This window comes from Chlamydotis macqueenii, chromosome 8, assembly GCF_036417535.1.
Source record: "Chlamydotis macqueenii isolate bChlMac1 chromosome 8, bChlMac1.mat, whole genome shotgun sequence".
Taxonomy (NCBI): Eukaryota; Metazoa; Chordata; class Aves; order Otidiformes; family Otididae; genus Chlamydotis; species Chlamydotis macqueenii.
This window is the reverse complement of record NC_141563.1, coordinates 14,243,919-14,270,233: the sequence shown is the minus strand read 5'-3', so window position 1 is coordinate 14,270,233 and position 26,315 is coordinate 14,243,919. Positions and strand designations below refer to the sequence as shown.

At 41.4% G+C, this 26,315-nt stretch overlaps 1 protein-coding gene across 1 annotated transcript; it reads right to left on the bottom strand.

Moving 5' to 3' along the window:
- Positions 1-6,090: 6,090 nt before the first annotated feature.
- On the bottom strand, positions 6,091-23,950 carry NTMT2 (N-terminal Xaa-Pro-Lys N-methyltransferase 2). The gene is made up of 4 exons (XM_010122305.2): positions 23,769-23,950; positions 16,274-16,449; positions 10,480-10,729; positions 6,091-7,850 (listed from the first exon to the last, which is right to left on the bottom strand). Exons 1-4 carry the CDS (start codon positions 23,920-23,922, stop codon positions 7,504-7,506), a joined length of 927 nt encoding a protein of 308 aa, XP_010120607.2. The 5' UTR covers positions 23,923-23,950; the 3' UTR covers positions 6,091-7,503.
- Between the last annotated feature and the right edge of the window lie 2,365 nt (positions 23,951-26,315).

Here is a 26,315-nt window from a genome sequence, read left to right as displayed (position 1 = left end):
AGGTAACTCCTGGAGTCTGTTTATTTTATGGGTTGGATTTTTAAGAGTTTGCCAATGGCACCCTGATTTTAGCAGAAGCCACTTGTTTATTTAGCAATGCACACATGAACTGATCCATAAATAAAACTAATGTGTTACTTAGTAAGACCCAACAGAGGGTCAGCCCTGGCTCATTGGTAAACCGGTCAATCCAGAGTGCAAAAAGCATCCCTGAGGAAACTTACCACGTCTAGCCGGGGGAGGTACAAGCCAAACATCAGTGCAATTTTGTACTTCACTGAGTTTTCAGGAGTATTCGTGCCTGTACTTTCTGAAAAGGAAAATGCTAAACGGTCCAGCATGGAGTAATTTCAGACAACTTTCACTTTGGTCCTCAGTAGAGACTTTCAGAGTTGTAAGGTTTTTACAGCTGGGGCTGCAGATCCAAGTTCCGCATCTGTGGGAGAAAGAAGAGACTTGAATGCACTGACCACTGGTCTCACAGTGGGGTCTATGAATTCCCATACACTGGAGCTGGAATTCATCTCATCTCACTTAAATACCTAAGAATGACCTGTCTTATCCTAAGACAGTCCTGTCGGCTCCTTCTACGGTTGAGTATACAGGATAACCATTGCAGGAGGGAAGAAACTTTCTGGGAGGAGCTGATCTCTTCCCAGTTAAATCATGGGAAGTCTTGACAATTACCTTAACTTCAGACAAGTGTCTCTCAGATGTCCAAATTAGGTGAGAAGCATCTCACACCTGCTGTGCCCTGTGATTACATGCAGCCATAGAGAAGGGAGCCACAAGGTCATTAGGGCATCTTACCTGATCCTATGTACTACATTACAAAATCCTCACATGACTGAGAGGCTTAAGATACAAGCAACATAATTCAAAGAGGCTAGGGCAGATCTGAGTGGGTTTTACAAGTGAGACATGCCAGGTGTCACGCAAGGGATCCTGCCATGGAGTCCTGGGATGGAGCCAGGTTAAGCAGATGACATCCAATGCTGATCCAGCAACAGTTGCTTTGGCAAACAGTGCTGTACCATTTCTTTGTGTGGTCGGGGATCTAGATTACACAGCGGCCCCTGTTTCACTGCAGCAGATGCCTTGTGAAAAGCTGGCAAGCCACACATATTCCAAGGACCACAGGTCACCTTGGCTAACACAAACTGCATATTTTCCACATGTATGCGCATACATCTGTAAAACTGTTAACCGTGTGTGTACACACAGAGAGAAATCTTCGAAACAAAGATTTGGAAGATAAATCTGTGATTCTTGACTTTCCAGAGTTGACAATGATGTGTTTGTTATTCTGTTATTGGAGGAATGTGGGAGGACTTCCACATTGGTGTATTGTCCCAGCAGCAGTGGCAGCAAGAACTGAAGCTGTTCCCAGCAGTGTCAGGCTGCATGTCTGCAGAGAAGGCTGCTCAGAAAATGTTGCATACCACTTTGTAGAGATTTGTCAGCACTTGTGGCATGTGTGCCACTGTTTGGGAATCTCTGCTACAGATCTGGAAAAGACAGTCTCTGAATCAGGATGTTACATTCACAGGGCACTGTCAGAGGTTAGGGACAGGGGAACAATCAGACATAATGTACCCAGAAATCAGTTCAGTTACTGTAAAGTGGTAAAGTTGAATGGAGCTTTCAGAAGGACTTTGCTATTGCTTGGCTGTCTAATACATCTGTCCAGAATGGGATGAATGCATGGGCGTGCCATGAATGTCTTCTGCATGAGCCAGTTTTTCTCCACTGACTGCAAAGAGACAATTATCTTAGATGAGACATCTATATTTAGGTGTCTCAAATCGAGTGAGATTATTTGTACCTAAGATGCCTACATATCCCTGAAGGGTTTTCAAAGACATGCTGATGCTAAACTTAGAAATTCCTCTAGATGACTACCTCCACTGACAGGCACTTAAATGCTTGCAAATTTGGTCTCCTAGATAATTCTGAAAATGTAGTCTTGTGTGAAGCTGAGGTTCCTACAAGCCAAATCTTCAGAGACTTACAGGCATTCACAGCCACCAACAGGTATCTGCTAAGCCACAGTGCACTTTCAGGACTTCTACATCTTCAAATGCCTCCAAAAACCTTAGTCTCAGGTGCCTGAAAATACCAGAACAGGCTGAAATACCTGCAAATTCAACACTTTTGGAAGAGAGATACAGGAAAGAGACTTTCTACCAGTTTTCTGTCTTTATTTTTGCTGCAGGCATACCCAGATTGTTCTTCCAATGCTTTGAAAGGAACAGAAGCTGTTTATGTTCACGAGCACAATGTTCAGCCTGAGCCCTCTTTTTGCAGGACATACCAAGTTGGCCTAATAAGCAGGCTAACCACAACCATGCTGTTTCAATCTGTTCCAAGCACAAGCACAGTAAGTTTATGTCTGCCTGCAAAACAGTCTGTAGTTCCTGTAGTGGCCTGATTTGTGGAGGTGTTAATCACTCACAGCTCCCACTTATGTAAAGTTGTAATGTAGCCCAGATTACCCTTCTGTGCCTCAGTTTCCTTATCCCAAACACAAAGATAATGCAGGCTTCAAGATCTAGGGATGTATAGTGTCATACAAATATTATTTATGGTGATGATGAGAACGTGAGCTTTGTTAATTACAAAGGTCTGGAGTGCCTACTTGACATCAATTGAAAGAGACAGGTATTAACCTGTATGTTTGAAATACAGCGTGTTGTTATTGCTCTCAGATAAACAGAATTACCTCCTCTTAAAATCAAAGGTAATCTGTTTTACTTCAGTGAGATGCGGTGATGTCCACAGAGAACAAATCATTTTTGGCAAGTGGAGGAGGGATTTTCTTGGCAAGTTGGAAGAAGCATCAAAGGAAGAGAAGAGGGATGGGATGCAACACAACTGGTTTTAATCACACATAACAGTCAAGTTCCTCTGGACAGGCCTACTGTCTATATGCTGTTGTAAATGCTCTGGGGAGCCTGGATTAAGAGAGCGGAAAAAAACAAGTGAATGGCATAAGGGTACTCAGGGCACTCAATGGAATAACTGGCAAAGCTTTTGTCAGTTGGTGTTATGCTGTGATATATTGCTCCCATTAATGTAGTGCCCCTCTACCGTGACTCTGATTTTTAATGGGTGTTTGGTTATCCAAGTCCATGCTTTTTTTCTGATTTTGACAGTCACAGCTCCTCAGATCACACTGCACTTCTGACTGATGTTAACAATGAAGATGCTGAACTGGTTAGAACAAGGATGCACTTTCATTCCCACTGTACAACCACCAGGGAGAGGGGAGACTCTCTTATGTCAAGCCAGTTCAGCTCTGAGGTGGTCTGAATTGCTTTAGAGGTGCCAGTTTCTTCTTCCTGTCTGTCAAAGAGCCTCAAGTGGCTGCTCCTTAGATGAGGCACACTGCAAGCTTCCTGAATGGATGGGATATATCTGGAGAAAAAGAGCTTGGGCAAACACTTCTTGACAAGACCGTTCCTCTTGAAATGGCTGTTTCCTCTGGAAACTGCTGACTTGTTTCACTACATCTGGGGACAAGGAATGTACTGATTTGACTAAGAGTATTCTATAGGAAACTAATGTTTCACTTCAACTATTATAATACTATATAATGTATTATATTATCATCTCACATAACATGTCAGTTTAGACTAGATTATGTAAATATCCAAACAAGAAATTAAAACTAAAAATATTTATATGATCATTTAAATATTTCAGAAACAAAACATCTTAGAACATCAATTCAGGAATATGTTTCAAAATGATGACTTTCTCTTCCAATTAGGAATAAAAGGACATTTGTAATGTCTGAGTTGCCTTCGGAACATGAACAGCTTGAGCTTTGATGGTTGCTGGAGCTGCACAGTTGGGATTGCTGTTCAGACTGCTGCAATAATTGCTTCCTTACATTTTGTTTGGGTTGCAGTAGCATTTAGGGGCTTCTGTAAGGGCTTGAGGATCTCTTTTGTGAGGTACTTCGCATTCATACAATAAAGATAACACATGGCCTTCAGTAACACAGAATAGAAACACTGGACCTGATATGGAGGCACCAGGCATAACCCAAGAGCTTTGGTGGTGACATGGCAGAAGTGGGCTTTACTGCACTTTGGCTAAGTGATTACTTGAGTAGTGGTTGCCAGGGAGAAACATCTGATTGAAAGACTAATTGGGTATTTCACTCATTACCTGTTGGTGTTGAATGGAGCTTGAAGGACCCTGAATGTTCTGTGAACCTTGCCTCAGCCAAGGTCTTGATCTTGGATTAAATTTCTGGTATTGTTGAGATAAGGGACGAGTCCTAAATGAGGACCAAACAAATGGGATTCAAACTCCCACTGCAATCCGATGAGCTAAGGACTTCTTTAAATCCACGGTTTAAATAACCTGAAAGTTGAAGTAGAGCAACTGAGTTGATTATCCAGTCTTTGAATGCCAAAGAGCAACTGAAACATAGATGATTTCTAAGCAAGATCTTATGTTTGAAATTTCTGATTCATTATTATTATTACATACTATGGTAAAGTCCAGAGAGCTCTGCACTTTTAAGCCAAGAATGGCCCTTACCCAAATACATGAACATTTAATGGATAGCCTACACTGGTTGACTGGCAGTTTTTGAATTAAAATACACCTTGGAAAAGGAGGAAACCAAAATATTATTCAGTCTGCAGCAATCTCATTCATTTAAGCCTCTGGAGGGCTTGTGTTTCTTTACTCTTGAGGTTCATTATGTCACCAGAAAAGCTTTAATATTTTACTGTGGAGGCAACATATCCATGAAACATTAATTTCCAGGAATGCAGGAACCATGAAATATGGGTTTTTCTACTAAATTAAGATTTTACTTGTCTCTGTTCTCACATAGTTAAGGGAACGAATTTTCATTATATGTTTTTGTATATGTATTCTGGAAATTCAAAGAGGAAAGATGTGCAAAATATGGGAAGAACATTTTTACCCTGAAAAATATATTTCACTGATAACAGCACCATTCGTTTATATTCTACCTTTCATCCTAAACCACTTCACATTCTATATTCACCTTGGAACCACATCTCTCATTACTGAACTACACCCACTTTAGTGTGTAAGTGAACAGCTGATATATTCTGCCCTGTGAGATGTGGCAGCTGTTTAAGATTTGTATAAAATTGTTTACTTCCCTATTTCACCAGTGCTGTTCTCTCACCATTGTAGTGACCAACACCATTCAGATATGCCTGGCACAAACATGATTGTACTACGATCTCCAGTTGTCCCAAAGTATTCTGCACCATGGCAGACATCTCTGGCTGGAAGAAAAAATGGTGAAGAACGAATTAATTTGTAATCCATGCAAAGGCCTTTTAAATATTATCCTGTCATTGTTAACGAGTGTTATTAACTATAGGATTGATGCCTCTTTCCCATAAAACAAATGACTGAGTTTCCTTCAGATACCTGCACATACTCATATGCACGCAAGGACCACACCAGCTTTTAGCAGCCTCAGCAGAATGAAAGCTTTCTAGTGGCTTAAAGGGAATTTGAGGCACTTAGTTCTGGGGACAATTCCAGAATGTAAGTGTTCACCTAGGGTTTTTAACAATGTTACATACTAAATTTATGTCCATTACCAGTTGATTAGAATGGAAGAATTAGCCAAAACATTCCAGAGGCATCTGTGTCATGGGAACCATAGGTTTCTAGGTTATATGACACGCCAGAGTATTCACCAAATCACCAGTGTTGTTTTCCTTAATGCTACCATTAGCGATGGCACATTAAGAGAACAATTGCTTGATAAGATTTGATGGCAGGAAGCCCTCTGCCATAAATTGGAAATTCTCAACATATGCAACCATATTGCTAGAGAAGATGAGTTAAGCAATTAAAACCAAAACTGGAGATTTGTTATCAAAGGATGGCAAAGAGTACTAAAATCCAGCTGAGAGGTTCCCTGATCTCACTATCTTCAGGCTTCTATGTGATTTAATCTAACACAGTTGACAGTATTTGACACAGACAATTGTGCCTACAGTCATGTGGAGGATGTTTTATAGAATTCTCTTCCATCAGAACATGGAGGTTTGTCATAATGCAAATCTTTAAAAAGTCTGGTAAGTTTTGCCAGAATTGTATTTCAGGGGAATAAAACATGATAAAAATTCAGACAGAGTCAGAACAGTCCATTTTATCGTCATCATTAATTTATAAAATTTTGAACAAGCCATATTGTATTTGCTTTTTACCGTATTTAATATTTGAAGTGCAAATTATTTTAAAAGTCAAATTCAAAACAAACATTTGATTTTGGCTGAATGAAAAAATTTAATCAACTTGGAAAAGTCTACGGTTGTGTGCTTTTCCTTCACAAAGAATTTCAAACTTCTCCCTTCTTGCCCTGATTCAAGATGAAGCAGAATTTCAAATTCTGATTTTTCTGGCAAAATGAACTTCTGTTCTTCCACAGCACTTTCTGTGCCTATATGAAGGGGACAAGAAGCTCAATGTGTAATTTCTGTGAGCCTTAAGGAGATGGTATGTGTGTTAGTATTTTCAAATCCAGGCTTATACAGCTGCTGTTTGAATATAAATCATAGATGCTTTCGGTTTACAATAACACCCTCTGTAGTTTAGTACAGTTGTTAATTAATACAATACTGTATTAGTCCTTCTTACAGTCTGACTATTAACACCCCATGAAATCCCATTAGCTCTGCATATGGTGCCAGACTTGTTCTGAATGTGGGAAAGAAAGAAATTTACAGTGGTACGAATAATAAAGAGAAGCTTTCAAGTGGTTTTTACTGTGAACATTTTTAAAAAATATTTTCCAGAGTGTAGTTCGTGGGGCAGTCTTTTCACAAGATTTCAATGCAAACATGCATATATTTGTCATCTAAGTTTTCCTCTGGGGCGTGAAAACCCTTGTGCACCACTATTGTTCCATGGCAGAAATATCAGGAAGATAAAATAGTTCCTAAAAATGGAAAATTAACCAGGTTGTCTTATTGTCCAAACTGACAGAAATGCAAAATAAATAAATAAATAAATAAATAAACTGCATAGCTGATACCAACAAATGGATAAAACTTTCCTTACATTTTTGGTTTAAATATTTTAAAGTAGTGATGACAGTCAAAATTTTGGTTAGGTTTTCCAGAAGTTATTTGAATTTCCTGCTTCCGTGATCTGACAAATCCTTCTTAAATTCCAAGACGATTTAAGTGCCATAGTAAAACCAGGCTTATTTGTTAACACCCAATACAGAACACTCCAAAATACTACAGAAAATTCAGACCTAATTATTTTCTATTAGTTGAGTTTTGTCCATTATGACTCCTTAAAGAAAGAGAGATCTAACAAGGAGCTGTTAAAAAGGCTTTTAAAAACAGAGAGAATGATGTAGCAGGCAGGATTTAGAAGCAGACTATTCCCTAGAGAAACTTGCTCATTTGTAATTCTCTCTGATCCTCTCTAGGAGTTGCTGCCCCAGACTTGTCATAGTGGCAGTGCACGGTTAGGCGGATTCTAGCAGATGCTTTTCTCCTTCCCAGTCTTGCGGTTCATCCACAGTCCAGTCTCTGCAGTCTCACTATGCAATCGGGAATGGTTAGGGCTTTTCCGCATTGCCAACATCCAGACAGGGACACACTGCTCAGGGAATCCCTCCTGCCTCTCCTCTCGTAGGATGGTGAGTCCACTCATTTCTATGAGGCTGTGGAGGATGTTCAGGTCTCGGATCACACTACTATCCAGACAATCCAGGATACAGCCCTCCCTGGCTACATTGTCCTTGAGAATGATAACACCATTATCCTTCAAGCCATTCTGGCATCGGATGAGAAATTCCAGGAGATCTTTATCTGTTAGACATCCTACAGATGAAAAGATGTAAAACAGATCACTATTAACCATTCAGACAGACTCCCCCTGTACACATCAGAATGGTGCCTTGATCTGAGGCTCCATACCCTATTTATTGCAGGAGAAGTTCTAGTCTTGCCAGATTTAATTATGAAATCTTGGGCAAATCAATAAGATCAACAGTTACAAACTCAAATCAATATTTAGGATGCATACTAGTAGCAGCAACAGATGTGGACAGAAGTCAATGGGAATAGTGGAGAAAATACTGGGTGCTGAAGGGTTCTTTAATCTGGTGGTTAAAGTCATAATAAGAATCAGTGGCAGGAAACTGGAGCCAAACAAATTCATATTGGAAATAAACGACAACTGTTTAACAGTGTAAGTAATTACCCACTGGAAACTACCAACAGAAGTGGTGTTTACCATCTCTTGGAAGTCTTCAAATCAAGCGTGGTTGACTTTCCCAAGATAGGTTTTAATTGAACACAAACTACTGGCTTAGTACAAGGGTAAAGGAATGAATATTAACAGCTTGTGATAGGGAGGAGGTCAAACTAGATAATCTGGCGGTTCCTTCTGTCTGTTAATGCTGCAAACCTCCATAGCTTTGCATAACATTATGTACCCATCAATGGAGTTCTGGATTAAAGACCCAGTGAGGAATGCAAGACCTTCCAAATCGCCAAATATCATATTACCTCATACTCTTGTGATTTTTGCATATACCATATACATTTAAAAATAGTGCTTTTTTCAATATGTTATTTAGATTGTGTTTTTTACCCTTCCTTCTCAAAAACCAATACTTCTGTTTTGTTGAGATCAGTAGTGTAGGGCTCAGAGAAGAGCAAAATGAGAACATGTGAAACATCTAAAATTAATTAACAAGGACAGGTGGTCAGAAACTGAATGAAAAACTTGAAAAAAAAATCATTGTTTGTATTTTCTAGTCAAAATATTTAGTTTTCTTGATGGAAGTTGTCATTTCAAAACCACATTTTGACATAGCAAGTCAGGTTTTTTAACAACTCCCTAGGAAAAAAAAAGAAAAAGAAAAAAAGCCTCAAAATCTAAACTTAATACCTTTCAAGTTGAAGGAAAAATAGTAATTTCTATATGAAATACAAACTTCTTTTTTTTTCAATAAAATAGCTGCCTGGGCTCATATACTTATGCATACATAAGACGTCTCAAAATTGCATTGGCAAGATTCATTGATGCTTTTGAACACCTAATTTGGAACTCAAGGTTCTGTGATCTTAGATTTTAGCCTAGTTTCCCAAGAAAATAAGATCTTCACAGTGTTGCTCTCTACCAGACAGCCCTGCCCTTGCTCCGCCAAAAAGCATTGAGCTTATTGGCAGACTTCAGCCAAATTCAAGATAGGGATATAAGTTTGATTAATACTTAAGATAACTATGTATTTCATTGAAATTGATGGAGGAAGAAGATTCAGATCTGTGTCTATGCTAAAGAAAAGCCATATGCTCCCTTCGTTAGCAGCCACATAGTCGATCAGCACAGCCTCAAAGAAGTCTTAGCTCATTCAGTCTCATGTTGACTCGGATTTGCTCAAAAGATGAGGTAGAAGCCACACATACTGCAATGACTGGTTATTCAAGAAGAGCAAAAATACAAAGGAAAATGATACTGTTCTGAAGCAATTTGCTTGTATAGCTATAAAGACCTGTTCCAAGAAGCCCAGTTTCATTACTTTTTAAGACTATGTGTAGAGGACAAATAAATACTCCTGAATAAAATAATCTCCTGTGCTATCTCTCTCTACCTTTATTATTTTTTTTTTTTTTTGCCTAGCAATAAACTATTTCCATGTTTTTGGAGGAGGAGTTGTTTAGGCCTCCTCATCTGCTTTAGAAAATTATTTCTGCCAGCTGAAACTGCACCATGGACACTTCGGTTCACAGATTAGGAGAAAATCTTCTTTCTGAAAGGATAGTTAGGCACTGCAGCAGGTTTCCTAGAAAAAAATAAAAACTAAGAACTTTTTTTATTTTATGAGGAACACAGCCCACATTATCTGATTGCCAGTCTGCTGCTCTTAATGCTGCAGGGCATTCACTGGGGTAGCTGAAGGAGAAGAAGTAAATATTTTTAATATGAGGAGGTACTGTGGAACATAGCTAAAGTGAACCTGTTTGATAAGCATCAGTGCATGTATAAGAATGATCCGGTTTATAGGTATTGGTGATTTCACTGTGTCTTTTTTCAGATTGTATCCTGAAATATTCCCAAGTCTGGATAATCATCAGATTCAGAAATCCCTGCTCACAGGCAGGGCCAAACTCATGTATCTGCAGCACTGGCAACTACAAAGGAGGATTTATGTTCAAGAAAACCCATATAAAAGGCCTGCTCCTCAGCTGCACCTTAGCATGCAAGCTGCTCTCCAAGAACATGTACCTTCCTCCAGTATGTGACCTGAAAAAAACCAACTTGATTTGTACCCACTGTGCATGTGCTGGGGAAACTCTCACAAGTCTCTTGTGAGATTTTAGGAAGCAGTCTGGAAGGTCTGAGAACCTCCTTTTACAGCTGCACCATTCTTTTAACATAAACTTTAGCACAGGCTGTGTAGTTGTCTGACATGCTGGGCTGGACGAATCATGCAAAACTAACCTGAAACCCACTGAATCCAGATGACATCATATCTTTGTGGGGCTGGAGTGAATTCCTGGAGGCTTTTGCAATAATACATCTCTACTCTGTCCTCCTTGCCCTGCAGGTAGTTCGGGACCTCAGCCAGGAAATTCTCCATCATATCCACCAGTTCCACGCTCTTGAAAACTGGTAACAGGACATGCTTGCTGATACGACCTATCCCAGAGCCGCAGTCCAGGGCGCGGTTGGTGCCAGCTTTCCCTGCTCCCTGTGAGATACAAGAAAAGAATCTGAAATGTGAAAAATACCACCTGAAACATCATAGCAACTGTGTTATCAGCTATGGTCATTAATCTACCAAGGCTAGTGTCTTCTCTCCTTACTTGTGCAGGGCTGTTGCAAGACTGATAAGAACCTGAGACAGCATCAATGAAGGTTTGGGTACCTAAGTGTGAGCCAAGCTGGGCTGCTATGTTCCTGGGCTACTGTTGATGGGATTTCTTCATTCCAGCCCTGCAGTTATTGCTATACAGTAAGTTCTTGCTTGGTATAAGAGACATAAACTTTCACAAGTACCTAGCTTTCTCAGAGGATCCACTGGTCTTTGTAAAGTCCTTGCATCTTCATCTGTCAAACAGTCACACCTCACAGCCAACAACATGGCTAGATAAGCCTCACTCCGAGCGCTGTGAAGGCCTAATAAAAAGTAAGCATATACCAAATACTGCATGCAAGACGTAACTTCTGCAGCACAGAACTCCCAAGGTGCCCATGGACATCTCTGCAGATACACAGCACCCTTGAGATCAGAGTGCAGTTTTCAAAACAAGCTGTGTTTGAATGAGGATCTTGGAGTTGGAGGCAACTTATGAGAACTCTAAAAGTTTGGACTGGAGCATATACAGAATTTTTTTCAGGTACAGAGACAAGAAAGATGATTGAGTAGATTTTGCTTAACTTCTTTTTTTCTTCATAAATATAATCTCTGGACAGAGATCAGACATGAAAAAATGAGGCACAAAGGATATGTCTATAAGAAAATAACGAGTCACTGTAAAGGAGCTTTATAATGAAAGCTGTATTTCACCCCTAAAGCTTCCATTCTAGCTATAAAAAGGCTCTTAAGAGCCTGCTGCTGTTCTGTAAAACAGAAATTTTAAGTCTGTACATGCACTGACTGTGGGATTGGAGCTCCCCTGGCCAAAGTTATCTGTTAAACAAATATATTAAAAACAAATGTAAACACCTTTCCCTGTCCCCTGGAATTGAGTGTTGAAGTGAAAGCTATGGGCCAAAGTCCCTGCTGCAACTTCACTGCTCTTAAAGGAAATAAGCTCAGGAAGAGTCTTGCTCTTCCTGCTTATTGGGAGACCTCCTCTGTAATGACCAAGCATAAATCACGTAACTCACCGCTTTTTTTGGCCTTGCTTCAGTGGGTAATTCAGTAGATTATTAAGGTCAAAGGACAGCACTGTCAATGACATGACTATGAATAGCCCAGCTGAGCATCTGGTTACGTGGAGTAAGTGTAGAAAGAGCACAAGGACCTCAAGGGCTCTCACTAGTCTCCAGGGCTGCTGGTCCCAATTTGTATACCTAGGAAGATTAATCTCCCAACGTGCGCAAGAGTCCACAAGCCTTCAACCCTATTGGACTCTGGAGACTACCTGTTTGTAGTTAGCCAGAAAATGTGAGCCATTCTTCATTCACAGGCTGCACTTAGGAGCATGTGGCTTCTACTGAGGACCAGACTAAGCTGCAACAAGGAGTTCATGAAAGGAGAAGGAAATGTGTCTTGGATCTTTACAAGGTAGATTTCCATATTGTTTGCTGGCAGATACATACAGGCCTACACTGATGTCATTAAGTAAAAATCTTTGAGGAAGCTGGTGAGAAAACTGAGATGATTTACCAAAACGACTGAGAGAATTTGACAAAGAATCATATAACTTCTTTGACATTTGTGTTTCAGAGAACCTATAGTCACAGTACCTCACTCGAAACAGGGAATTCATCTCCCATGATGCGTCACAGCAAGGACCTCTGATGACACATCTCCATTTGCCATCGAGAAGAAGGAAAGGGAACAATCATGGGAGATGAAGCTTGATCCCACACTTTGCTGAAAGGGAGCAAGAGCATCAGGCAGTCAGTTGAGAAGCACTGCGAAGCACCATGGCTCCGTTTGTAATGAAAATGTTGACATAATTCCATGTTCAGCTAATATATTTTCAGTTTAGGAGTGCTCAGAGCTTTGACAAGGTAGTAACATTTTCTTTGGAAGGCAATCATTTTCCCAAAAGCCTAATTGAGTCAAAAATCAGACTCCTTATTTAAAAAAATAGTATAAGTGAAAATTTTAGGCCAGAACAGGCTTAAAAATTTAAGACTGACTGCTCCTCTGATTACCTGCTTCCCATTACTCAGAATTGCTATCATGTAGTACACATATACACCCAAAAATTCTTCTGTAAAGCTAAGCAGGGCACTTACAGATTTCCTTAGGGATAAAAGAGCTGTGGAATATATTCCTGGTGCTACTACTTCAGCTCTTGGAAGAGCAGGAAGGCAGTGTAGATACGTATGATAAAAAGAAATCAGAGTTCAAAAAATAGATAAAAATCACAGTGGTTTTCTTTCTAAATTAAAAAATAAAATAAAACCAGGTTTTCAACAACATCTCCTCAATCCCCCTGATTAAACAAGAGAAAAATCACTTTTGTGAAGCATTTCATTCAGCAAGTAACCAATCAGGCAAGTGAACTGAGGGCAAGAAAGGGAGAAAGGGTTTAGGGCAGAAAGGAAACTATAAAGTTAATACAGTCTCCATCTGTATTATTTCACACACCTATAGCTCACTACTGTTCCTGAATTAATGGTTTCTTGGTTTTTTTTATCTCCTTTTTTACACATTACCTTCGGATTAGGCACTTGAAAACACTGTGTCTATGTGGACGTCAAGGCTTTAACCGGCGTTAATGCATTGCCATAAATATGCAGTGCTGTAGCTCTGCTGATAACCCTTCAAGTCTGACTGCACCTAAGACAGCCTATAGCTTGTCTGTACAGCACTGTTGGCTCAAGTAATGTTGCTCTTGGTTTGAGTTCTGCCCACACACACATAAAACCTCTTAACTTGAGCACAGTGGCACTTCTAACTCAGTTTGACTTGCCTGGGGAGGAGACAGGCTAAAATATAAGTGAGGTCCTTAGTCCTTTCTGTAATTCCTTCCATGTGCCCAGGCAAGATAAATTCTCTGGTGGTAAAGAAATCTGTAGCTCAGTTTACAGTGGTGCTAAGAATCATGCTAAGAAATGCCATACATGAAGGTATGCAACATCAGTCATGTAAGGGAAATGTCACTGTGTGGCATTTCCACACCAGCCAAACTGACTCAAGAGGGGTAATTTGAGTGGAACTGGGCAACTGTTTTTTTTTTTAAGAGCACTAGTTTTGCCAGAAAATAAAGTTTTGGAGGAATAAAACTCTCTGTGAAATTGATATTTCAAATCTAGAGAACAGTTATAGCCAAAAAACATGGGAAAGAATGTTGAAAATGTCAAGATACTTCTTTTTCACAACTTTCAAGGAAAAAAAAAACTTGTCAACTTTTCATTTCTAAGCAGTATTTTTCATTTTGGAACTGACTTATATCTTGAAAACAAAGGGCAAATTTTTTCAGAGGGTAAAACAATAGAAAAAAATAACTAAAATATGTTAAGTTGACTTGAAACTTATTTTCCTATTTTCTGATTCTCTTTAAAAAAGAAAGTATAGTTTATATTAGGATGAAGCAAATTGCCTTTTTCCATCTAGATCACCTTACTGGAAAAACCAAAATTATTCATAGAGCCATAAACTTGGGAAGACATAACTCAAATTAGATTTACAGTGAAATCACTACTACAGAAAGCCAGTAAATATCTGTATCTGGTTGAGTAGGATTCAAAATGCAATAGTAAGAAAGGAAAATGAACCATAAGTAACATAATCAATTGACTGTATCTCAACAGAGGACAAACTGAATCAGCACCAGCAAAATGTGCAGATTTCTTTCTGTTCCTTTTTTTTTCTTTTTCTTGTTTGATCTGGGCCATTCAGAGTATCCTTTCTATCCCTGGCTAATAATAGGAGTAGGAACTCTACTCTGGAGTATTTTGTGTCTGTCATCACACCTGATGCACTGGGTATGATTTCTCTTTGGCATGTGAAACTGCTACAGACTGTGCTTCTTTCCTTTTTGGGTCTTGGAGATGAGAAGGCATAACAGTGTGATACAAACCTGCCGTTCAGGAAACTGAATCTATACAATGTCTAGGAAGCATGAAATCTTCCCCTGAGTACACGCTTATGCACCACTTAAATTCCACAGATGTCCTTAAAACGAGACTTAAATAAAATTTACGGAATATGCCTTGAGCTGGCTTCAGGCTTATAGTTGCATTTCATTTTGTCTGAAAATGCCATTTTGCCATCGAGTTCAGCTGCCTTGCTGAACTTCCTTTGTATTTTCTTATTTTGTATCTGCAGAAAGCCTGATCCAGCAAGCCTTTGAGATGTTGTGAAGCCTTTTTGCATTAGCATTAATACAAATGATTGTAAATTTAAAAAAAATGTAGCTGTTTGGTGGTGTTTTGATGACTCACTGTCCCAAAAGCCTCCCTTTATCAGGTACAGCAAACTCTGCCACCGGTTGTCCTTCACTGCTATACAGGATTTTTATCTATTGTTAAGCCACACTCATTTTCCATTCCAATTCATTTAAAATGTGCCCTTTTCTATATACAACATCTAATTAACCTATCGAGCTTTTTCCCACAGTAGATCATTATGACTAAAAAAAGGTCATCTGGCTGTCCCAAATCTGTACATTTGAGCAGAAAATGAAAGATCTATGGTAGCATTTTATAAAACTAGTCATTCTGTGAGCAGGGGAACTTAAGAAATTTGTTTTCCTGTAGTTTTGTGGATTCTTTAGCATTTAATACTGTTGTTGAGCTAATTTAGTGGGCTTTTTCCCTGGGAAGAGGTAAGGGCAGTCAGAAAACCATCAAGCCACACTTTTAAAGATTTGCAGATTCCCAAAGACACATTTAGGCATCGATAGGATTTTCAGAAACCTAAGTGCCAAAGTGATACTGCTATTGTAGGTGCTTTTAAAATCCCACTCGGCATCTCTTTGCATCTCAGGTCAAAGCAGACCTTTGAAGACATGTACAGACCTTTAGAGACCTGCCTGCAAAGGTCCCCAGTGACACTCGAATGTTCAAGAAAAAAATATTTTTTCTAAAGCATAGCTTATTCTATAACTTCTAATGTTGGGGGGAGGAGGGGGAGGGCTGGGTTTTGTTGCAGAATTTTCAGAAATATCTATAAATAGGCAAAACAGAAACTTGGCATTTAGTCTCAGCTACTTTCCCAAATGGACTGCAGGAATTTGCACAGAGAAATCTGCCTCTGAAGCCAGCAAGGATTTTATCACGAAAGGTCTCAGTCTTGCACTGAGAATTAATCTCCCACTCAAACACAGCTATAAGAACTCCTTGCACAATCCTCTTTGCAGCTTTGAAGCATAAGAAAAGGATGCAAACCAGGTAAATTATGCCATAAGGCCAGGCAAAATGTGTATTCATGATGGTGCATGACCTGGCAGAATACATTACTAGGCGCAATGACAGTCAGTTATTACCTGTGACTGCATATCGAATATGACACATGGTGCCATTTAAAATATATGTGACCGGGCACAGTGCATGTCATTTATGACACACCACCACTGTTTCTTGCAGAAGATGGGATTAAATGACTCACCCCAACAAACTTCCTGAGAAACTCCCTGGAGGATTCAATGTCTGTATTGGAGAGCTCAATGTAGTCTCCCATCATGCCCTCTTCTGTGGCTGGCACCTCCCGGTAGAAGTGTTTGGCCCTGGCGTAGAACTGCATCTCCCCATTGATAACTTGGCTTGTCAAAGCGTAAAGTTTCACTGCAAGCAGATAAATCACTATTTTACTGCTAATGACAAATATTTCTAGTTTAGTTTACTGCTCTGGAGGCATGATGGCAAAGATCTATAAACTTAAGTTGAGCCTTCAAATCACAAAACCTCTGTTTCTAAAGCAAAGGTGGAAGGAAAGGTTTTGGATTTAATCCTGCAAGACCTTGATGGGATACAGCCCCCTTGGACAAATTCAGTGCCTCCCAGGCTCAAATATTGTTTTTGTCATCACACTACGTTTTCATGTCAGTGAAAAATCATTTCAAGTTTGAAGTGAACATGCATACCAAAGAGAGCAAGGGGTTTGATTTGCTCCCAGAAAGGCTGTGGGTGGCGTTTATTGTTATGCAGGGTCATCATTTCCGCTATCACAAACCTAACTGTTCTGCAGATTTCCATATATGCTTTATAGCCATTGACAGCTGCACGGAGAGTGCACCAAGAAGAGAGTGGATGAATGAGGTGCTTGCTCTGGTTTATTTTTAGTGATACAGTTCAGTCTGTGGCACTGAAGTAAGCTGAACCGAAGAGCAGATGGTAGTCTCAGGCCTAAATGAGTATACGGGGGGGAAACAATTTAGAAGAGACAGTCCTAAATTTTCATCTGTCACAGATCAAGGAGTGAGATAATCAGTGGGTGATATACCGGAATGTTCCTGTGTGCCAGAGGCTTGGATGTTTCTTTTAATTGCTTGGCTATTTTGCTGGTAATAAACAGCAATCAGAAGTTTGAAGCTGTTTTATCAGCTCTTGTGAGCTTTGCTGGGAAAAGGGCTATTTTCCCCTATTCTGTAAAAAACTGAGGTCTATTCTCTGCATCCTGGGTTTTTCCATACTCGATGTGCATTGGTGTATCAAAAGTAGGGGCTTTTTGTGGCTCAGAAGTTTGGATTGAGGAAGGCCATAAACAGTTTGCTCGGAAAACAGCACCTCTTACTATCTCATGCACACAAACAGGTGTCCAGGCATTTTCCTGTGTGTATGACAGACCTTCCAACAAAAACACGACAAGCCTGTCTGTGAAAGCTAAGCAATAGGAGGGATGAAGTCACACTGGGAACAAGTCTTTGTGAGCACCACCTTGCAGTGGGAGCCCAGCTCTGCTGCAGACTCCTAGCATGATTGAGCAACTGGAAATGATCCAGTAGCAAACACCTTCTGGGTTAATAACAACAGAAAGGGAGAGCTCCCTGCTGGCTGCATACACAGAAGGGCCAGGGAGCAGTGCTTTGTCGCTGCATCTTTAAACATCCACGGGAGCACTGCTGGTCGCTGCTGGGAAGGGTCTGAACAGGCCATGCCTTGCTTATGCCGGCCGGGGAACAGTAATTATGCCCTCCACACAGAGGATGAGAGCTAGGCCAGAGGCCCTGAATATAAGCCTGGAATGTATTTATTGAGGGCAAGCAAGCTCAGCAGGGAATAAGTGTGTGCCTGCCCATCCTCAGCAGGAGAATGACATTCTGGAGGCAAATGAAGGGGGGACAAAAGAAGTAGGATGGGGAATAATTACCACCAAGGACCACTCGGAACAGAATAGTGCTATTGGGTTACACATAAGCAGCATGCCCAGCATATTCTTCATCCAACAAAAGCAGCATTACCAGCCCCTCCTGTCATCACCTGCTTAAGTCAACTGCTGAACGGATACTATTAAAGCTTTAATCCATTACACATTTATGTTATGCCTAAGAAATTTATACCACAAGAAGCACTGAGCCCAGCAAGGGTCAAATCTGGGAGTTTTACACACTCCACTGATTATATTCACATACTCAGAAGAAACCAGTTAGCTGAAAAAATTAATACGAAGGGGGCAGCAGCCAATCCCCAGCACAACTTGGACAGGGCGGCTCCCAGAGCCTGGGAAAAAGACTCCCTCAGTGGCTGTGATTCTTCCAGTGAATGATCTCCATCTTTCCCTGGGACTGGCACCATCTTTTTTTCTCTGTGTCTCTTTTTTCTCCATTTCAGATGCCAGCCTGTCTGGTGAACAGAACTGAATCCCTGCATGTTGGCTTTGCAAGATCTTCCATATAAGAATCCAGGGATGATTTCTAGGGCTTGTTTAATGGACCTGTCAAAGGACAGTGATTTATCCTGTTTTGCTAAACTTATGGGAAAGGCATTTATGGGCTGTCTGCACACTAGGAGAGGGTGTTGCAGGCAGCTGGCAGCACGAACAACAAATATTCAGAGTCCTACTCAAAATATGAGCCTGACCTGAGGCAACAGATGGGGACGATATGCTTTTCAGGACATCAGATCTGTAGTGTGTGCTCTCAGATTTCTCACTCAGAACCAGTATTGGGCTTGCAGAATGCCGGCTGGGACTTGCATGCATACACCAGCTGACTGCAGCTCCTGCGGCGCCAGCTGGAGCCCCACAGCCCTGCCTTATGTGCTGGCATCCAAAACCTGCTCTGGGGTTAACATCCGTGGGGTCTTCTCTATGCATCAGACTTTGCAAAGATCTTTCTATGCAAGTCTCCTACCTGAGGGCACGCAAGGACATAGGCTAACGTAAAGGGTGGCACTATACCCAAAGTAATCTCCTGCAGACCCACAGTCTCACTCATGCAGTGTGTGATGTATAGAGATGATCTCTACCCCTTGCTCCCTCAGTGTTACTCCCCCCTCTCATGAATTTGCAACACTGCCAACTCTCCCAATGCACAACCCAATTTTCCAGACACAGCCAATCAACCTCACCTCTGATCTGCCTCGCAGCTGTGCTTGGCATGCAGGCTCCAGCAGCAGGACCAGAGGGAGAAGGAGGTTTGCCAGCTTGCAGGAATCTATCCCAGAAGAGAAGTGCAAGGAGGCACACATGTCCTTGGTGGCAGTTAGTGTTGCAGCTCAGCTCCAAGTACGCCTCCCCCTCATCATAGGACCTGTCTAGCCAGAGGCATCTCCCTTTCCATGACCCATGTGGGAATATCTTGTGCATCAGGAAATGAAATACTTGTGAAGTCTGTTATGGATACATAGCCTGATTTCAATGAACTTTGTAAAGTAGGGCATAAGCAGGATAGGATGATGGAGCCTGTAAGTCTCTCAGACATTGCAGGAGAGGGGCAGCTGTCTTTCACAGACAAGTTTCTCAGTGTTAAGGCAGGTGACTTGTAAAGTTTAAGGTTAGAAATGCATTTCTAGTAAAGTTAAGAAGAAACTTATTTAATGGCACACTTGGTCTCTCAGCTGAATCTGCTGGCAAGTCCCTCACTCCACAGGCATTAATAATTTTCAGTCACTGCAAATACAGTCTGGATGCAGAGTGGTGACCTACAGCTGAATGCCAACCCCGGGACTAGGCTGAGAGCACCTACCTAAGCCCTTTTGCCCTGCCAAGTCCAAAACATTATCTCTACTATTTTCTTATGGATCAGTTCAAAATTCGATTTCCCACTGCATCTGATCTAAATCTCTAGAGAAATGGGACCACTTAATACATAAGATTGGGTGCAATCTCAACCTCCAGTAGACTGTCTTACAGTTCTTGGTTGCAGGGTTTACTCAGCTAAATTTCCCTGGCAGAAGTAAATGTTGCAAGTAATTTTTTTTAAGTTTTTATTTGTGAACATTATTTTGTGGCTCCAACTGCTTTCTGCAAGATATTGAACTAATTCCAGTTTGGCTGAGTATTCCCTTTTAAATGCAACATCTGCTTTGTGCATCAGTTGAAAAAATAGTTATCTGGGTGCAGGGTAGAATTCACTTCTCTACTGTGGTCCAAGAACCATTTAAATTCTGTTTTATAGAGGATGAACATCAGCCTATCCCCAAAGCAGATTTTACTTACAGACACGTGCCTCACATAGGGGAATATTTGTCTCTATGGACTGATCATCTGAGTTTTCTGCTGCAGATCTCACCCCACTGGCACTGAGTCCCGCAGCCCATGTAAACACACGCATAATTTCCAGCATCTGAATAGCTCCATTAAAGTCCACTGGTCTTAAGGGCATTCACACACATTTAAGTACATTGTTGGATCAGGTCCTAAAGTTACTCATGTCTTTTATTTATAAATGTTACCCTGGTCTGTAAAAGTGACATGTTTCTCTTAACAGGCTGTGATACCAGATACACGCAGCTCATAGGTAAACATGCCTAAGTGCTCCACCTCTGAACCTAGCAATGGAGTGGGGGGAGTGTAGAGTTAGCATCGCTTGAAGTAAACTTTCTACCTTGCTGACCCTGGGCTGCACTGCAAGTCTCAATGTAAAGGTTGATTTCAGTGTTATTATTCATGCTTAGGGTTAAGTACACGCTTAACTACCCTGCTAGGTCACAGTCTTAGCGTTGCTTTAGTTCTTTAGTACTGTTTATACAGAGATATCTGGATCTAGTCTTGAAGCTTGAGAAGTTCGGTTCATTTCTGCTCAGTTCCACTCTGAACTGAATTGGAAAATGTCATTCTGCAGAGATGTTCAGACCTGCCACATTCTGTCCTCTCCACCAGAGAGCACTGGATCACAGGACAGTCTAGGTTGGAAGGGACCTAAGGAGGTCTCTAGCCCAAACTTCTGCTCAAACCAGGGACAGACATGAGGTCAGATGAGATTCAATGGGACTTTATTCAAATCGGTTTTGAAAGCCTCCAGTGATGCAGAACTGTACAATCTCCCTGGGCAAGCTGTTCCAATGCCTGATCGTCCTCACAGGGAAGAGTTTTCCCTTACATCCAGTCTGAATTTCTTTTGTTTCCATTTATGGCCACTGTGTCTTGTCCTCCTGCCTCACACCACTGTGCAGAGCTCAGCTCCATCTTCCTCATGATCTTCTTGTACATAATGGCAGGCTGATATTTGGTCTCCTTGAAGCTGTCTCTTCTGGCTGAACATGCCCCATTTCTTTGGTCTGTCTTCACAGGGCATGTACTCCAGTTCCCTCACCACCCTGGAGGTCAACTAACTCCCTCCAAGTCATTTCCTGCATTGGGAGTTTAAGACTCCACACATGTGGTCTAATGACTGCTGCGTAAAAGAGGAGAATCACCTCCCTCAAACAATTACCTATGCTTTTGTTAATACAGCCCAGGATGCTGCTGGTATTCTTTGCTGCCAGGACACACTGCTGGTTCATGTTCAGTTGCTGTCTACCAAAACCCTACCAGGGTTGCTCCCCAGCGAGCCACTGCCCAGCCCATGTTGTTGTTGCCAGGGGTTCTGCCTTTCCAGGTGCATTTGCCTTTGAATTTCACTGAACTTGAGTTTCACTCAGTTCTCACTGTCTCTTTCCTCCAGCCTACTTAGGTGCGTCTGGATGGCAGTCCTGACCTAAAACTTGTGGATAAGTCCTGCCAGTCGGCTGCAATCTGCAAATGTGATGAGCAAGCAGTCCTTCACCTCCTCCAGGTTATTGATAAAGATGTTAAAGAGGATAGGTCCCAGGACAGACCCTCATGGTACTCCACTGACTTCGAGATCCGACCATGACTTTGTAAGCTCAATCACGCAGCCACTTTTTACCCATCTGATCGTCCACCCATCCAGACCGTGACATCCTAGCATGTTGTGAAGTTTCTTGGATGTGTATACACAGGGCACAAGCTACTCCACAGCACCTGTCCTTATGTACACTTTTACTCCACGACAATAACCACGGAGTAACAGACACACTGCATCTTCACATGAAGGCTGGACTCACAGTACCTCTTCTGTGGAGCCAAACTAATTTGGATATGCTGGCAATAAGCTTGAAAGCTCTTTAGTGAAGTTTTAATGATTCAGGTAATGAAAAACCTGGCAGAGGGGATCTTCAGTCTGTTAGGAACATTTTTTGAAGCTTGTTGGCTGGGAATGGAAATTCAAATAAAATTCAGACACAAAATAAAATATAGCTTTAGAAGAGTGAAGCAATTATGCCTGGAAACAGATTAATGACGGACTGATGGATTCTCAGCCATTTGCAGCCCTTAACCCAAGGTATTTTTGTCTTCATAAATATATAGTGTGAGCCAGTCCTAAGTTATAAGCATGCTGCAAGAATTTTTATGTGAAATCCTAAGCTAGATGTTCATAATGGTAGCCTCTAGCCTTAAAATGATCTATTAGTACTTACACTAACAGTTACATTGTAGGAAATCCTGCTCAGTTTCTAATATGTTGTGTTTATTTTCACAACAAATGAAAGAATAACATTTTCAGACTTCTTGAGATTACATTGACCCATGATTAACTTTCCTCCCTTTCTATCTTTCCTGCCTTTCTATCCTTCATAGCTACCTACCATTAGGGACAGGAGTATTTATCTTCCATCTCTCATTTTAGATAGCTGCAGATATTGCTGTATGTAAAAAGCCATATCAAAATACTAAGATGACATGGAAATTCTTTTTCTTTTTACAGGACTCTAGCATTTTGAGCAGAGGTCTGTATAGTTTCACACAATCAGGAAAGACAATCCACTTGTCTAAACTGCTCTTTCAATTAGGAAGGAGCCCTCAAGAATTCACTGTGAACAGCCATTTAACAGGTCACACAGACACATCCTTTCCATTTTAAACTCCTCCAATTCTAACAATGAGTGGAAGCTGAATAATTCTGCTTAAAAACTGACATGCTAACATAATGCAGACTCAAGTCAAATCTACTTTTTAGCTCTACTGCCCTGGAGAAATTTTGGTTCTTATTCAGTGACACATTTTCATAAGAAAGGAACGTTCATTTTCTGCATATAAAAAAAATGTCTCGGCATTCTATACCAGAGGCTTTCACTGAAATTTGTCTATAAATAAACATTTTGGAAGCATTTTTCTCCCAGATAACAAACAGTAGGCTAGACAGCCTGCTGCAGAGATTGGAATTACAGAGACTCTTGAAAAAAAAAAAAATCATTACCTTTCAGTCACTTGTCCAAAATCATACATATGACAAGGCTAAGGACACACTGAATGACAATAAAGCAGGTATCAGGCAACAGAAAGTAAGGCCTGTCAGCTCTGCTAGTTTTGTATTTGTCCTTCCAAGTTCCAAACAGGTCAATGCATGTTTTACTTAAATGATGACAAAAAAAGGTACCATCAGCCAGACACCAAACTTTCGTTCACTCTTGTGGTCTTTCCCTTGCTCCCCTCTAACAATCTGTGGAGTACTTAGGTAAAACAACAGGGTACTGAATCAGAGGGAGCTGAGAGAGAGACTATCAAATGGTTCAGCTAGCACTGTAGTCTCTCGAGCTGGGCCTCTCAAAACTACTACTTATTGTCATTAACATGTCGGCACTTCACCGTCTAACACGATATGTCCTTCCAGAGCACGGTCACACACGCACACAGACGCTCCTGCCCACCAGCTACTCACCCAGGGGAAGCTTTTCCAGCAGATAAAGGTAACTCTGAAAGAAGTCATTTCGGATCGCTGTATGCAAGACGAAGGACATACTGTGCCGACAGAGTTCTTCATCTGTCTTGTGCCAGCGAGACTTAAAGGCCAAATGTGCTGCTTTATACGCCATGATGAAGGCGTTTTTTTGCAAGGGTGGACAGTTGCTGTGGCTGGTGCTCTCTGGAGGACCTGTCCTTCCAAAAAGGCAGAGGCAGCCTCACTTAAATTGTGGCAATGTGCTGTCATTCTATATCGGGGTGTGTGCCTAGAGCAGTGCAGGAGGCGGAGGCGTGTGAGAGGGGAGTGAGAAATGCTGGCTGTTGGCACTGGCTCAGAGTAATCCCTGGAGTGTCGCCCTCTGAAACGAGCAGGTGCTGGAAAGTGATAAAAAACTCAACTGGGAAATTGCTTAGCCAGGGTAAAAGTATATCTTCTCCAAAAATGAGTCGCTTTAATTCAATTACACTTTTCCTAATCTATTCAGCGTTCACTTCAAAGGAACTCAAATATTATCCAGGATCTCCCTCTTTTATATCTCACAGGATGATTTTGTTTGTCTGTCTCTCCCTCACTATTTGTTTTTCAGTCCGGGGCACCCAAGAGGAAGGCCAGAAGACAAAACATGAATGTGCCTCTACACAAACTGTGTATCCTAATAAACTGTGATTATAGCAAGCACAGAGAAAGCAACAGATTCAACTTCATGATTTGCCACTGTGTATGGCAGGGCAAGCCACTCTCTATGCATTACAATCTGCCCGAGTTAATTTAATCTGTTTGAATGGCACAGACTATTTCTCCAGGAGAGGCTAGCTGGAAGAAATTGCTGCCTGGGAACACAGGAATGGTAAGCCAGGGAAGGGTAAGAGTTTTTTTGCTTTAGCTAACAAAATACACAGAAGAACAAAAGGAGATAAACTGCCCATCAACAAACTTAGACTTACATTAGCTGGAAAAGATAAGGTGGTTCAGGCCACTACAGCGGGCAAAATACTAGAAGAGGGGGGGCAGGGTCAGAAGCTGAAGTGCTTCTGGGATGGAGAATGCTAAGCTGCTGAAGAGGGTTGTATATCACAAGTATGTCCCATGCTAGAGGAGGAGCAGGCCCTCAAGGGACAAGGAGAGACAGGTACTGCTTTCAAACCTTGTTTGCCCTTTGGTAGTTCAGGCACTTGGTGTGGTACAGCTTCAAGCCTCCTGAGTTGCAAAGGTACCCGGCAAGGGGATAGAGGCTTTGTACTGACTGCACTGACCACACATTGCATCCATAAGGTTTCCCCTTTTCAAGCTGTTTATTCCAGCTGTCAGCAGTGTAAGCACACTATAACGCAGCACCACACAATCAGAAAGTTGGATGTTTCCAACACAAAAGGGCTGCCATATGTCCTCAGCAGTACTGCAACTCCCAACAAATGTCTGATGAAGCTTCTGAGAGCAGAACAAAGACAACCCAGCCTCCACCAAGGAAAATCACTAGTAATCCAGCTACAAATGATGCTAAGCAGCATTTAGCAATGCATCAATTAAGGCATATTTTCCAACATGACTCGCTTCCTTAGAGCAGTCAATCTCTGAATCTCTGCTTTGATATTCCTCATTAAAGTATTTAGGGGCAAAACCATCCCTGGGTATTACTGCCTTTCTTGTTTTCCCACTACCATCCTGTACTACTCATTCTCACCTAACTGCATTGGCTTGCTGCTCCTCGAGCTGTTCCAGTCTACATGGCTGTGCAAATGTGTTGGTGAACAGATCAGTGAATAAATCTTATTCAGGAAAATATACTTATTTTTCTTTCAAGTGGGATTAGTTTCCCAATCCAGCCCCCAGCTGACACAAAGGTATTTGTCAAATACTACAATATGGGGGCTAGAACAGCCACCTGTGATGGCAGTAGCCATACAGCCACAATACGCAGTGGCTTTACCAATAACACAGACCTCCTCTCTGTGTCCTGTCAGAGGCGTGTGCTGGAGGGGGTTTCATGACAGCCAAAGGTAATCTAAGCACTGGAAGATATGTTTCTACACCCCCATCCCTCCCTACTCATACATTCCTGTTGTTGGGGTCTCTGCTGAGCCATTTTGACTTGCTACATCAGTTGGCTTTTTCTGTCTGGTCAGCACTGTGAATCAGCTTAGTGCAAAGCTTACAATTGCCAGAAAGTGCAAGAAGGGAGGCAGAACTGTGCAGCAGAGGATGAGGTGGAGAGAGTGGGATCATGGCAGTGGTCAGATCAGCTCTGATCAGCCACTACACCAAAGTCGGAGCCCTTCCTTGAACAGAGGGTGATGTTCTTCAGGCAGCCTTAGAAATTTCAGCCATCCCTTGAAATAACTCAGTCTCAAAGTCCTTTCTAGTTATGTATCTATCAGAGAAGCACCAGGCTCCCTCCAACTAATTTTGAAATATCTGGGCCCATACAGAGTCCTAGGGTATCTCTTGGTTTTCTCACAAATCTGGCCCTTTCTCTTTGCTTATCTATTTTCAGCCACTTGCCAGTTAGTGAGCCAGGAACATATG

Coding starts and splice junctions, on each gene's coding strand:
- NTMT2 (XM_010122305.2), bottom strand. CDS start 23,922: ATGGCGTATAAAGCAGCACATTTGGCCTTTAAGTCTCGCTGGCACAAG. Junction 16,450..23,768: donor GCTGGAAAAGCTTCCCCTGG/GTGAGTAGCTGG, acceptor ATCTGCTTGCAG/TGAAACTTTACGCTTTGACA. Junction 10,730..16,273: donor TTCTCAGGAAGTTTGTTGGG/GTGAGTCATTTA, acceptor TGTATCTCACAG/GGAGCAGGGAAAGCTGGCAC.